The 14,850-nt window shown below is 37.3% G+C and overlaps 1 protein-coding gene across 11 annotated transcripts in view; it reads left to right on the top strand.

Moving 5' to 3' along the window:
* ARMCX5 (armadillo repeat containing X-linked 5) overlaps window positions 1–14,850 on the top strand; it is a 135,791-nt gene that overhangs the window by 30,999 nt on the left and 89,942 nt on the right. For 2 of the 11 annotated variants that reach the window (XR_014239573.1, XM_082377250.1), the window contains one exon: window positions 945–3,015. The exons of 8 other annotated variants lie outside the window; for them this stretch is intronic. Coding sequence is in view for 2 of the 3 variants with exons in the window: in XM_082377250.1 (XP_082233376.1) it covers window positions 945–980 (36 nt within the window). In the remaining variant the exon portion in view is untranslated. Of the gene's footprint in view, window positions 1–944; window positions 3,016–8,601; window positions 11,513–14,850 lie in introns of those variants that run through there. One more of the 11 variants, XM_082377255.1, reaches the window with a different exon arrangement.

Here is a 14,850-nt window from a genome sequence, read left to right on the forward strand (position 1 = left end):
TGTGTGTGTGTGTGTGTGTGTGTGTGTGTGTGTGTGTGTATGTGTGTTTGTGTATCACATCTTCTTTGTCCATTCATCTATTGATGGGCACTTGGGTTGTTTCCATGTCTTGGCTATTGTAAACAATGCTGCTGTGAACATTAGGGTGCATGTATCTTTTTGAATTAGTGTTTTTGTTTTTTTCAGATATATACCCAGGAATGGAATTGCTGGGTCATATGGTAGTTCTATTTTTAGTTTTTTGAGGAACCTCCATGCTGTTTTCCATAGTGGCTACGCCAATTTACAATACATTCCCACCAACAGTGTACGAGGGCTCCCTCTTCTCCATATCCTCGCCAACATTTGTTATTTGTGTTCTTTTTCATGATAGCCATTCTGACAGGTGTGAGGAGATATCTCATTGTGGTTTTGATTTGCATTTCCCTGATGATTAGCAATGTTGAGCATCTTTACATGTATCCGTTGGCCATCTGCATTTCCTCTTTGGAAAAATGTCTCTTTAGGTCTTCTGCCCATTTTTTAATCAGGTTGTTTGTTTTTTAAATATTTTTTAATTTTTAAAAAAATTTTTAAAGTTTAAAAAATTTTTTTTAATGTTTCAAACATTTTTTTTTTTTTTTTGCCACACCACGCAGCATGTGGAACTTCTCCAACCAGGGGGACCAGGGATTGAACCTGTGCCCCCTGCAGTGGAAGCATGGAGTCTTAACCATTGGACCACCAGGGAAGTCTGGGTTGTTTTTTTGATGTTGAGCTGTATGAGCCATTTATATAATATATGTTGGCTATTAATCCCTTATTGGTCATATCATTTACAAATATTTTCTCCCATTTAGTAGGTTGTCTTTTCGTTTTGTGAATGCTTTCCTTTGCTATGCAAAAGCTTTTAAGTTTAATTATGTCCCATTTGTTTATTTTTGCTTTTATTTCCTTTCCTTTAGGAGACAGATCCAAAAAAATACTGCTACGATTTATGACAAAGATTGTTTGGCCTGTGTTTTCCTCTAGGAGTTTTATGGTTTCTGGTCTAGTCTGTTCATTTTGATTATGAGGCTCTTTTATTTAGCAAGCTACATTGTCAAAGATGCAAATGAATCTTAGATTCTGGTAGTAAACACAATGTGGAGACTTTTTAACCTCATCACTTTCGTAAACTCTGTATATCAGAGATCCAGAACCACCATATTTATATGTTAGTTGGAAATAATTCATCATCATTAATCCTTGCAGGGAAAAATACCATAAATTGAATGTTTGGGACATGCTATTATAGTTTGCTATTCAAAGGATGCTAGCAGTTATAGCATCTCTTTAAAAACATTGATAATATCATATATGCTTTTCTGTACCTTTTTAAACATTACAAATAGCTTTTTCCAGGAATAGAGAGGCTAGTCAGGACTTAGGAAAAGAAGGGCTGTTGCTACTCCTCAAAGGATTCAATAGACATTAGGGAACATACTAGTTAGTAATCATACACTTGTAGACCGTATGCTGAGTTTTTCCACCTACTTTATTTTTATCTGCCACTGTTATCACAAAATAATACTTACGAGTTCACCTTTCCTCACAGAGCAGTAAACAAGCTTGAGATCTTTAAGCCTGAAAATAGGCCTTGGTGCTATTTCCTAAATTCTAAATAATCCCCTTAAACTCCAGCAACGTCTTATCAGCTGTTGTTTTACAGCCTTATGATTTAGAGCATACAGCAGTAGGGTTAGGGCAGAGTGGATAGGGACTTTGTGATGTGCTTAATATCAATATTCTCAACAATTCACCTAGGTAATTCCCTAAAGAAGAGTTCTAGTATATCTCTCTACTGCTTAAAATCAGAGACCACTTTTCTTAGTTTCCTATTGGTCCTGTGACAAATTACTACAAATATGGTTGCTTAAGACAACATGAATTTATTATTTTAGTGTTCTGGAGGTCAAAAGTCCAAAATTAGTCTCACTGGGATATATGAAGATATTGGCAAGGCTGATTCCTTCTGGAGGCTGTGAAGGGTGAATCCATTTCCTTGTCTTTTTTGAGCCTCTAGAGTCTGCCTACATTCCTTGGTTCATGGTCCTTTCCTTGCATCATTCCAAACTTTGATTCCATTGTCCCATCTCTTCCTTCTGTCTTTGACCTTTTTGCTTCCCTCTTTTAAGGATCCTGTACTTACATTTGCCCATCTTCATAATCCAGGATAATCTTCCCATTTCAAAATCCTTAACTTATTTACATTAGCATGTAAGGTAACATACTGACAAGTTCCAGGGATCAAGATATTGACATCACTGGAGGGGAGGGGCATTATTCAGTCTACCATACAACTTACAGTAAAGGCAGTGGTCACAGAAACAGTAAAGCAAGTTCCAGATGGGTAGATACTGTGGTAAAACAGGCTATTCATATATTTTGAGTTTTTAGTATTATATGGACATATTTGACAGACATCCATCGAGTCATCACCCATGAGTTCACACAAGGGTGTATTATAATAAAGTGCAAACAAATGATGTCAAACTCCCCAGGTTTCCTTTCCAAAGTGGAGTTGTGGAATTTTACCATTCTGTACATTTCACCTCACAATGAACTAAACAACTTGGAAACCTGTTCTGTGGTGGACTTCCTGTACATATGATAAGGGTTCATTTTAACTTTCTCTTTATCATGATAACCCTCTGTTATGGGCTAAATTGTTCCCCTTTCCCCAAATTCATATGTTAAAATCCTAACCTCTTATACCTCAGAATGTGATTATATTTGGAGACAGGGCATTTAAAGAGGTGATCAAGTTAAAATGAGGCCATTAGACTGGTGTCCTTATAAGAAGTGGAAATTTGAACACACAGGGAGACATCAGACATGCATGTGCACAGAGGAAAGACCACATGAGGACACAGCAAGAAGGTGACCATCTGAAATCCAAGGGGAAAGGCCTCAGGAGAAACCAAACCTGCTGACACCTTGATCTTGGACCTCTAGCCTACATACCTGTGAGAAAATAAATTTCTGTTTAAGCCACCCAGTCTGTGATATTTTGTTATGGCAGCCCCAGCAAATTAATACATCCTCAAACTTTTATTTATTGGCTTGGCATCTTACATCAGTTTGGGAAAACAGAAGACCCATGTTTATGGTTAATATATAGAATTTTGTGGACATTTCTTTAAAATTCCAAATTTTATAAATCCTAGCAAACCAATAGCCCTTTTTCAGTATTATATCCAATTCCAGTGTGGTAGTGTGTATACATTAACTTTCTATCTGCTTTAGATGGCAGAATAAAAAAACACTGGGTGGGGTACTTTCACCATTACCAACAAAAAATATTATCTCCAACAAACTAATTAGTCTAAAGATTTTTAATGGGGTGCTTCTTAGTTTGGTCAGTGATAGAAGCACGTAAAAGTGTAATAACTCTCAGATTTAAAATCATAGTGTAAACTGATATGATTTATATAATCAACAGAAAAGACACCCCAGTGTTCTGGAGGCATTTATATATTCAACAGGTATTTATTAAGCAATCTATTATGTGCCAGGAACTGTTCCTAGGTCCTGGGAATATAGCATAGAAAAAAATAAAGTGTCATCCTCATAGAGCTTACATTTAGGGATGAAGGGAAACATAATAAAGTAAATATATAAAATATGTAATGTAATATTAAGTAGTGATAAATGCTATGGAGAAAAGTAGAACAGGGTATGAGGATAGAGGATACTGGAAGGGAGGATACTATTTTGGATGAGATAGAGAAGTTCTCTGTGAGTAAATACATGAAAGAACTGAGGGAATGGAGCATGAAGCTATCTGCGGAAGAAGTATTCTAGGCAGTGGGAACAACAAATGTAGAGCTCCTTGGGTAGAGATGTGATTAGCTTATTCAAGAAACAGCAAGGAGGCCAGTGTGGCTCAAATGTAAGCAAAGAGAGAGTGGTTGGAGAGAAGTGTAAAGTGGTAGCCAGGGGCCAGATCTTGTGAGATACTGTAGGCCATGGAAAGAAGTTTAGGTATTATTCTAAGTGTTATGGGAAGCCATTAGAGGATTTTGACAAGGGGAGCAGTGTGATACAACTTATGTTTTTAAGGGATAATCCTGTCTGCTGTGTAAAGAATGGACCCTAGGGAAACAAGAATGGAAACAGGGAGACCAATTGGAAGCTAGGAAGTAATTGCAGTGGTCTAGGTCAGAGATGATAGTGGCTTGGACTAAGGTGTTAGCTGTGGAAATGGTATTAAGTGTCCAGCTTTGGCATATATTTTAGCGGTAAATCCAATGGATATTATGCATGGATTGAATGCAAAGTAAGAGAGAGGAATCAATGATGATTCTGATGCTGAGCAACTGAGTGAATAAAGCTGTCATTTACTGAGATGAATGAAGACTGGGAAGAGCAGGTTTTAGGGGGAAGGTCATGAGCTCAGGTTAGGACATGTTGAGTTTGAGATGCCTTTTATATGTATACATGGAGATGAAAAGTAGGCACTTGGATATATGTGTCTCGGAATGTTGAAAGAGTTCTAGATTAGAGATAGAAATTTGAGAGTCATCAAGGTACAGATGGTATTTAAAGCCATGAAACTGGATGAGATCACTAAGGAATATAGATAATGTAAGTAGCAAGGGAAGAAGTCCAAGGATTGAGCTCTGGGGCATTTCAATATTGAGATATAGGAGATGATAATGAACTAGTAAAAGCAAAATCGAAAAAAGAAAACTAAGAATGTGCAGTCAGGAGTAGCCAGTAAAGTAGGAGAAAAACCAGGAGAGTATGGTATCCTGAAAGCTAAGTCAAGATGTTTCAAGAAGGAAGTTTTCAACCCTGCCTAACACTGCTGATAGGTAAGGTGACAGAATATTCCTATTTTCCCAGGAAAGTCCCAGTTTATGTCTGTTGTACAGAAATTATTGTTAACAAAATCCTTTTTCACTCTCAGAAATGTTGCAATTTGAATGATAAATTGTATGGTCACTAGGATGGTAGGTCAAGATGAGGATTGAGAACTGATTATTGGATTTACCAACATGGACATCATCAGCAATTTTGACAAGAGCAATTTCAGTGGATCAGTGAAACTTCATTGGATGTTGGAGATGAAAGATTAGCAAGGTTTCAAGAGAAAAGGAGGAGACAGCATTGATATGGTAACTGAAGACCACAGTTGTAAGGAATTGTGTAGCAAAAGGAATCTGAGAAATGGGGTAATAGCTATTGAATGATATGGGGTAAAGAGAAAATTTTGTTTTTAAGATAGGAGATAGTACAGTATGTTTGAATATTGATGGGAATATTCCACGAGAGAGGGAAATTTTTAGGATAAAAGAGAGAAGAAAATTTTGGAACAATGACCTTGAGTAGGAGAGTTGGGATTTCATCCAATGGACAAATGGACAGGCAAGCTTTAGATAGCAGCATGGACATTCATTCAGAGAACATCAGAAAAGGCAGAATTTATGGGCACAGATGCAAGTAGATATGGCAGTAGGAGTTTGTGGAAGTTCTCTTCAAACTCCTTTTATTTTTTCAATGAAATAAGAAGCAAGGTTATCATCTGAGACTGAGGAATAGGTAGGAGGTAATTGGGGTTTGAGGAGAGAAGAGAAGGTATGATGTCTTTTTTTTTAATATATATGACATAAGATTTGCCATTTTAATTAACTATATTAAATTTTTTTTTAATTTTTATTGGAGCATAGTTGATTTACAATGTTGTGTTAGTTTCAGATGTATACCAAAGTGAATCAGTTATACATATACATATATCCACTCTTTTTTTTTTAGATTATTTTCCCATATAGGCCATTACAGAGTATTGAGTAGAGTTCCCTTTGCTGTACAGCAGGTTCTTACTGGTTATTTATTTTATATATAGTAGTGTGTATATGTCAATCCCAATCTCCCAATTTATCCTTCCCCCTTATCCCCTGGAAACCATAAGTTTGTTTTCTACATTTGTGACTCTATTTCTGTTTTGTAAATAAGTTCATTTACACCCCTTTTTTTTAGATTTCACATATAAGTGATAGCATATGATATATGTCTTTGTGTCTGACTTCACTCAGTATGATAATCTCTAGGTCCATCCATGTTGCTGCAGATGGCATTATTTTGTTCTTTTTTATGGCTGAGTAATATTGCATTTTGTATATATGTACCCATTTTAACTATTTTAAGTGGATAATTAAGTGGCATCAGTTGCATTCATAGTGTTGTATATCCATCACCACTATTTCCAAAAACTTTAATCATTTGTTATGAGTTGAATTGTGTTCCCCCAAAAGATATGTTAGAGTCCTAACATCTACAAAAATCAACTCAAAATGTATTATAGTCTTAAACATGTGACCTGAAACTAAAACTGTTAGATAAAAGCATAGAGGATGACAAAACTAAACAACAACCTACTGAATGGGAGAAAATATTTGCAAATGATATGACCGATAAAGGGGTTAATATCCAAAGTATATAGATAGCTCATACAACTCAGTATCAAAAAGACAAACAACCCAATTAAAAAATGGGCAGAAGACCTGAATAGACATTTTTCCAAAGAAGTCATATAGATGGCCAACAGGCACTAATCAACATTGCTCATCATCATCAAAGATGCTCAATGTCTCTAATCATCAGAGAAATGCAAATCAAAACCACAATGAGATATCACCTCATACCTCATCAGAAAGACCACAAATAGCAAATGGTAGCAAAGAGTGGAGAAAAGGAAACCATAATACACTGTTGGTGAGAATATAAATTGGTGCAATCACTATGGAAAACAGTGTGGAGGTTTCTCAAAAAACTAAAAATAGAACTACCATAGACCCAGCAATTCCACTCTTGAGTATATATCCGGAAAAAACAAAAACTCTAATATGAAAGATACATGCACCCCAGTGTTCACCACAGCACTGTTTACAGTAGCCAAGACATGGAAGCAACCCAAGTGCCTATCAACAGATGAATGGATAACGAAGATGTTGTACAAATGGACTTACCTACGAAACAGAAACAGACGCACAGACATAGAGATCAGACTTGTGATTGCCAAGAGGGAGGCAGGGGTGGGGGAGGGATGGGTTGGGGGTTTGGGATTAGCAGATGCAAACTATTATATACAGAATGGATAAACAACAAGGTCCTACTGTAGAGCACAGGGAACTATATTCAATATCCTGTGATAAACCATAATGGAAAAGAATATAAAAAAGAATGTATATATATGTATAACTGGATAACTTTGCTGTACAGCAGAAATTAACACAACACTGTAAATCAACTATACTTCAATAAAATAAAATTAAAAAAAAGATGTGGTATATATATATACAATGGAATACTACTCAGCCATAAAAAAGAATGAAATTTTGCCTTTTGCAACAACATGATTGGACTTGGAGGATATTATGCTTAGTGAAATAAGTCAGACAGAGAAAGGCAAATACTGTATGTCATTACTTATATGTGGAATCTAAAAAATAAAACAAACTAGTGAATATAACAAAAAAGAACCAGACTCACAGATATAGAGAACAAACTACTGGTTGCCAGTGGGGAGAGGGATGTGGGGAGGGACAAGATAGGGGTAAGAGATTAAGAGGTACCAACTACTATGTGTAAAATAAATAAGCTTCAAGGATATATTGTACAGCACAGGGAATATAGCCAATATTTTATTATAGCTATAAATGGAGTATAATCTTTAAAAATTGTGAAACACTGTGTTGTACACCTGAAACATATAGTATTGTAAATCAACTATACCTCAGTAAAAAAAAAAAAAAAAGAAAACAACATAGGTGAAAGTCTTGATGTTGGTCTTGGAAGTGATTTCTTGGATATAGCACCAAAGCCACTGACAACGAAAGCAAAAATAGACAAATGAGACCATATCAAACTAAAACGTTGTGCACAACAAAGGAAATAATCAACAGAATGAAAAGGAAGACTACAGAATGGGAGAACATATTTGCAAACCATATATCTAAGGGACTAATACCTAAAATATGTAACGAACTCCTACAACTTCATAGCCAAAAAAAGAAAAAACAGGCAAAGGACTTGAATAGACATTTCTCCAAAGAAGACATACAAATGGCAACCAGGTATATAAGAAGGTGCTCAACATCACTAATCATCAGGGAAATGCAAATCAAAACCAAAATGAGATATCCCCTCACACCTGTTAGGATGGCTATTATCAGAAAAACAAAAGATCACAAGTGTTAGCAAGGATTTGGAGAAATTGGAACCCTTAGACACTGCTCTAGGAATGTCAAATGGTGCAGCCACTATAGGGTAGAGTATGGAAGCCCCTCAAAAAAACAAAAATATCAGGGTGATGCTGGCCTCGTAGAATGAGTTGGAGAGTGTTCCTCCCTCTGCAATATTTTGGAAGAGTTTGAGAAGGATAGGTGTTAGCTCTTCTCTAAATGTTGGATAGAATTTGCCTGTGAAGCCATCTGGTCCTGGGCTTTTGTTTGTTGGAAGATTTTTAATCACAGTTTCAATTTCAGTGGTTGTGATTGGCCTGTTCATATTTTCTATTTCTTCCTGGTTCAGTCTGGGCAGGTTGTGCATTTCTAAGAATTTGTCCATTTCTTCCAGGGCAATATCACTGATGAACATAGATGCAAAAATCCTCAACAAAATACTAGCAAACAGAATCCAACAGCACATTAAAAGGATCATACACCATGATCAAGTGGGGTTTATTCCAGGAATGCAAGGATTCTTCAGTATACGCAAATCAATCAATGTGATACACCATATTAACAAATTGAAGGAGAAAACCCATATGATCATCTCAGTAGATGCAGAGAAAGCTTTTGACAAAATTCAACACCCATTTATGATAAAAGCCCTGCAGAAAGTAGGCATAGAGGGAACTTTCTGCAACATAATAAAGGCCATATATGACAAACCCACAGCCAACATCGTCCTCAATGGTGAAAAACTGAAACCATTTCCACTAAGATCAGGAACAAGACAAGGTTGCCCACTCTCACCACTATTATTCAACATAGTTTTGGAAGTTTTAGCCACAGCAATCAGACAAGAAAAAGAAATAAAAGGAATCCAAATCAGAAAAGAAGAAGTAAAGCTGCCACTGTTTGCAGATGACATGATACTATACATAGAGAATCCTAAAGATGCTACCAGAAAACTACTAGAGCTAATCAATGAATTTGGTAAAGTAGCAGGATACAAAATGAATGCACAGAAATCTCTTGCATTCCTATAGACTAATGATGAAAAATCTGAAAGTGAAATTAAGAAAACACTCCCATTTACCATTGCAACAAAAAGAATAAAATATCTAGGAATAAACCTACCTAAGGAGACAAAAGACCTGTATGCAGAAAATTTTAAGACACTGATGAAAGAAATTAAAGATGATACAAATAGATGGAGAGATATACCATGTTCTTGGATTGGAAGAATTAACATTGTGAAAATGACTATACTACCCAAAGCAATCTACAGATTCAATGCAATCCCTATCAAAGTACCACTGGCATTTTTCACAGAACTAGAACAAAAAATTTCACAATTTGTAGGGAAACACAAAAGACCCCGAATAGCCAAAGCAATCTTGAGAACGAAAAATGGAGCTGGAGGAATCAGGCTCCCTGACTTCAGACTATACTACAAAGCTACAGTAATCAAGACAGTATGGTACTGGCACAAAAACAGAAAAATAGGTCAGTGGAACAGGATAGAAAGCCCAGAGATAAACCCACGCACATATGGTTACCTTATCTTTGATAAAGGAGGCAAGCATATACAGTGGAGGAAAGACAGCCTCTTCAATAAGTGGTGCTGCAAAAACTGGACAGGTACATGTAAAAGTATGAAATTAGGACACTGCCTAACACCATACACAAAAATAAACTCAAAATGGAGTAAAGACCTAAATGTAAGGCCAGACACTATCAATCTCTTAGAGGAAAACATAGGCAGAACACTCTATGACATAAATCACAGCAAGATCCTTTTTGACCCAGCTCCTAGAGAAATGGAAATAAAAACAAAAATAAACAAATGGGACCTAATGAAACTTCAAAGCTTTTGCACAGCAAAGGAAACCATAAACAAGACCAAAAGACAACCCTCAGAATGGGAGAAAATATTTGCAAATGAAGCAACTGACAAAGGATTAATCTCCAACATTTACAAGCAGCTCATGCAGGTCAATAACAAAAAACAAACAACACAATCCAACAATGGGCAGAAGACCTAAATAGACATTTCTCCAAAGAAGATATACAGATTGCCAACAAACACATGAAAGAATGCTCAAAATCACTAATCATTAGAGAAATGCAAATCAAAACTACATTCAGGTATCACCTCACAACGGTCAGAATGGCCATCATCAGAAAATTTGCAAACAATAAATGCTGGAGAGGGTGTAGAGAAAAGGGAACACTCTTGCACTGTTGGTGGGAATGTAAATTGATACAGCCACTATGGAGAACAGTATGGAGGTTCCTTAAAATACTAGAAATAGAACTACCATACTACCCAGCAATCCCACTACTGGGCATATATCCTGAGAAAACCATAATTCAGAAAGAGTCATCTGGGGCTTCCCTGGTGGCACAGTGTTTGAGAATCTGCCTGCTAATGCAGCGGACACGGGTTCGAGCCCTGGTCTGGGAAGATCCCACATGCCGCGGAGCAACTAGGCCCGTGAGCCACAACTCCTGAGCCTGCGTGTGTGGAGCCTGTGCTCCGCAACAAGAGAGGCCGCGATAGTGAGAGGCCCGCGCACCGCGATGAAGAGTGGCCCCTGCTTGCCGCAACTAGAGAAAGCCCTTGCACAGAAACGAAGACCCAACACAGCCAAAAAATAAATAAATTTTAAAAAAAGAGTCATGTACCAAAATATTCATTGCAGCTCTATTTACAATAGCCAGGACATGGAAGCAACCTAAGTGTCCATCATCGGATGAATGGGTGAAGAAGATGTGGCACATATATACAATGGAGTATTACTCAGCCATGAAAAGAAACGAAATTGAGTTATTTGTAGTGAGGTGGATGGAGTTAGAGTCTGTCATACAGAGTGATGTAAGTCAGAAAGAGAAAAACAAATACAGTATGCTAACACATATATGGAATCTCAGAAAAAAAAAAAAGGTCATGAAGAACCTAGTGGTAAGACGGGAATAAAGACACAGACCTACTAGAGAATGGACTTGAGGATATGGGGAGGGGGAGGGGTAGGCTGTGACAAAGTGAGAGAGTGGCATGCACATATATACACTACCAAACGTAAAATAGATAGCTAGTGGGAAGCAGCCGCATAGCACAGGGAGATCAGCTCGGTGCTTTGTGACCACCTAGGGGGGTGGGATAGGGAGGGTGGGAGGGAGGGAGATGCAGGAGGGAGGAGATATGGGAACATATGTATATATATAACTGATTCACTCTGTTATAAAGCAGAAACTAACACACCACTGTAAAGCAGTTATACTCCAATAAAGATGTTTAAAAAAAAATAAAATAAAAGCACTTATTAAAAAACAAAAATAGAATTGCCATGTGATCCAGCAATTCCATTTCTGAGTGTAAATTCAAAATAATGGAAATTAGGATCTCAAAGGGATTTCTGCTCTCCCTTGTTCATTTGCAGCATTATTCACAACAGCCAAGATATGGAAAGAACCCAAATGTTCATTGATAAATGAATGGATAAAGAAAATGTGGTATATACACAGAATTGAATATTATTCAGCCTTAAAAAAGAAGGAGGGCTTCCCTGGTGGCGCAGTGGTTGAGAATCTGCCTGCCAGTGCAGGGGACACGGGTTCGAGCCCTGGTCTGGGAAGATCCCACATGCCACGGAGCAACTGGGCCCGTGAGCCACAACTACTGAGCCTGCGCGTCTGGAGCCTGTGCTCCACAACAAGAGAGGCCCACGCACCGCAATGAAGAAGAGTGGCCCCCACTTGCCACAACTAGAGAAAGCCCTCGCACAGAAACGAAGACCCAACACAGCCATAAATAAATAAAAATAAATAAATTTAAAAAAAAAAGAAGGAAATCCTACCATTTGTGACAACATGAACCTGTAGAACATTATGCTAAGTGAAATAAGGCAGTCATAGAAGGACAAACATTACATGATTCCACATATACATGGTATTTAAAATAGTCAAACTCATAGTGAAGAGAGAATGGTGGTTACCAGGGATTGGGGGAGAGGAAATAGGGTGTTGTTGAATGGGTATGAAGTTTCAGTTATGCAAGATGAATAAGTTTTAGAGATCTGCTGTACAACATAGTGCCTATAGTTCACAATACTGTGTTGTGCACTTAAAATTTTGTTAAGAAGGTAGATCTCATGTGTTCTTACAACAACAACAAATGGGCACAAAGAAAATTAGAGGTGATAGATATGTCTATTATCTTGATGGTGATGATGGTTTCATGAGTGTATACTTATGTCCAAACTAACCAAATTGTATACATTAAATATATTGTTTTTAATATATCAATTATATCTCAATAAAGCTGTTTTAAAAAGACATCATCATACTGAACATCATCAAGGTTTTCTCCTATGTTATCTTCTAGGAGTTTTATAGTTTCGCATTTCATATTTAGGTCTATCATCCATTTTCTGTTGATTTTTGTGAAGGATGTAAGGTCTGTGTCTAGATTCAGTTTTCTGCATGCGGATGTTCATTTACTCCAGCACCATTTGTTGAAAAGACTGTCTTTGCTCCATTGTGTTGTCTTTGACCCTTTGTCAAAGATCAGTTGATTATGTTTATGTTGGTATATTTCTGGACTCTCTGTTCTGTTCTGATGATGTTCCATTGATCTGTTTGTCCATTCTTTCACCAATATCACATCATCTTGATTACTGTAACTTTATAGTAAGTCTTGAAGTCAAGTGATATCAGTCCTCTGACTCTGTTCTTCTCCTTCAATACTGAGTTGTCTATTCTGGGTCTTTTGCCTCTTCATATAAACTTTGGTATCTGTCAGTATTCACAAAATAACTTGCTATGCTTTGGTTTAGGAAGAGCTGGTTAGGAAGAACTAGTCTTGACAATATTGAGTCTTCCTATCCATGAACATGGACTATCTCTCCATTTATTTAATTCTTGTATGATTTCATTAATCAGAGTTTTGTAATTTTCCTCATATAGATCTTGTACATGTTTGTTAGATTTATACCTATGTACTTCATTTTTGAGGGTGCTAATATAAAAGGTACTGTGTTATTAATTTCAAACTTCACTTGTTCGTTGCTGGTATATAGAAAAGCAATTGCCTTTTTTTATATTAACCTTATCCTCTAACCTTACTGGAGTTGCTTATTAGTTCCAATCTTTTTGGATATTCTTTTAGATTTTCTACATAGACAAACACATCATCTGCAAACAAAGGCAGTTTTATTTCTTCTTCCCAATCTGTATTCCTTTTATATCCTTTTCTGGTCTTAATGCATTAGCTAGGAATTCCAGTACAGTTTTGAAAAGGAGTGGTGAGAGGGGGCATCCTTGACTTTTCTTGATCTTAATGGTAAAGCTAGTTCCTAACCATTATGTATGGTGTTAGCTGTGGTGTTTCTGTATATGTTCTTTATCAAGTCAAGGAAGTTCTATTCTATTCCTAGTTTGCTGAGACAATTTTATTCTTTTGCATGTGGATATCTAGTTGTCCCAGCACAGCTTGTGAATGGATGGGATTTTCAACAAATGGTGATTGAATTCCAATCAATGAAATGTAAGTGTAAATGATGTAGGCATTTCTTTACCATGGATTTTAAGAAGCAGGTGGACTACCTCTACTCTTTTTTTCCCATTTTGCTGGCTAGACGCAGACTACGGTGATGCCCCATCGCATATTTTTTCTGTTTTGAAAAGTTACTTTAACATTCAATTAACTGCCAATATTCGCTGGCATTGTGGAAATTCAGGATTTCTTCTCCCTGCAAAGTTAATAACCATGAACTCACCTCACCAGCCCCTTTAGTTCTAGAAATCTGCAAGGGGTATTTCCCATGTCCTGAATTTTGATGGTTTTCACACCATTTTTCCATGTGTGGTTGCCACAGTAAGCTTTACTGTGAAGCACTTAAGTCCCTCCAATTGCTCCCTCTAATTTGTCCAACCACTACCCATACCCAGAGTCCTCATCATGTTAGAGTTGAGTACTACTCTAAATTTTAAAGCCATGTTGGAGAGGAGGACGTTTTCCTCTCTTTAGGTTATACTTTATAAGTGGGATCTGCACCCCAGAATATAATTTCTTTGCAAACTGTGCTTTTCAGGACAACTTATGAACCTGCCTTTGTTGTAACAGACATACAGTTGAAGGCCTATGTTAGAAGAGGCAAAAATAGGAGTCCTAATCCCAGTGCTGCCATTAGAATAGCTATACTCCCCTAATGAAAAGGCATTGTTCCTGGGCTGAGGTCATTGTGCCTGGCTCTGTTTTCCTTCAGCATAAATTCTCTTAAAGAAGAACCCACTCCAAATATAACCTGAAAATATTCTTGGGTCAGGCCTCCCCACAAGTTCTTTAGATGTGCTTTGTCTCAAGTAGTAGACACAGTTTAGATCTTTCCTAGAGGTTCTTCAGTCTCTACTGAAGGTAGACATCTATTTTTTTTTGCACATTTTTTTGATTAATTTTTTTTTTTTTGGCTGTGTTGGGTCTTCGTTTCTGTGCGAGGGCTTTCTCTAGTTGCGGCAAGTGGGGGCCACTCTTCATCGCGGTGCATGGGCCTCTCACTATCGCGGCCTCTCTTGTTGCGGAGCACAGGCTCCAGACGCACAGGCTCAGTAGTTGTGGCTCACAGGCCCAGTTGCTCCGAGGCATGTGGGACCTTCC

Source organism: Balaenoptera borealis, assembly GCF_965194805.1.
Source record: "Balaenoptera borealis genome assembly, chromosome: X".
NCBI lineage: Eukaryota > Metazoa > Chordata > Mammalia > Artiodactyla > Balaenopteridae > Balaenoptera > Balaenoptera borealis.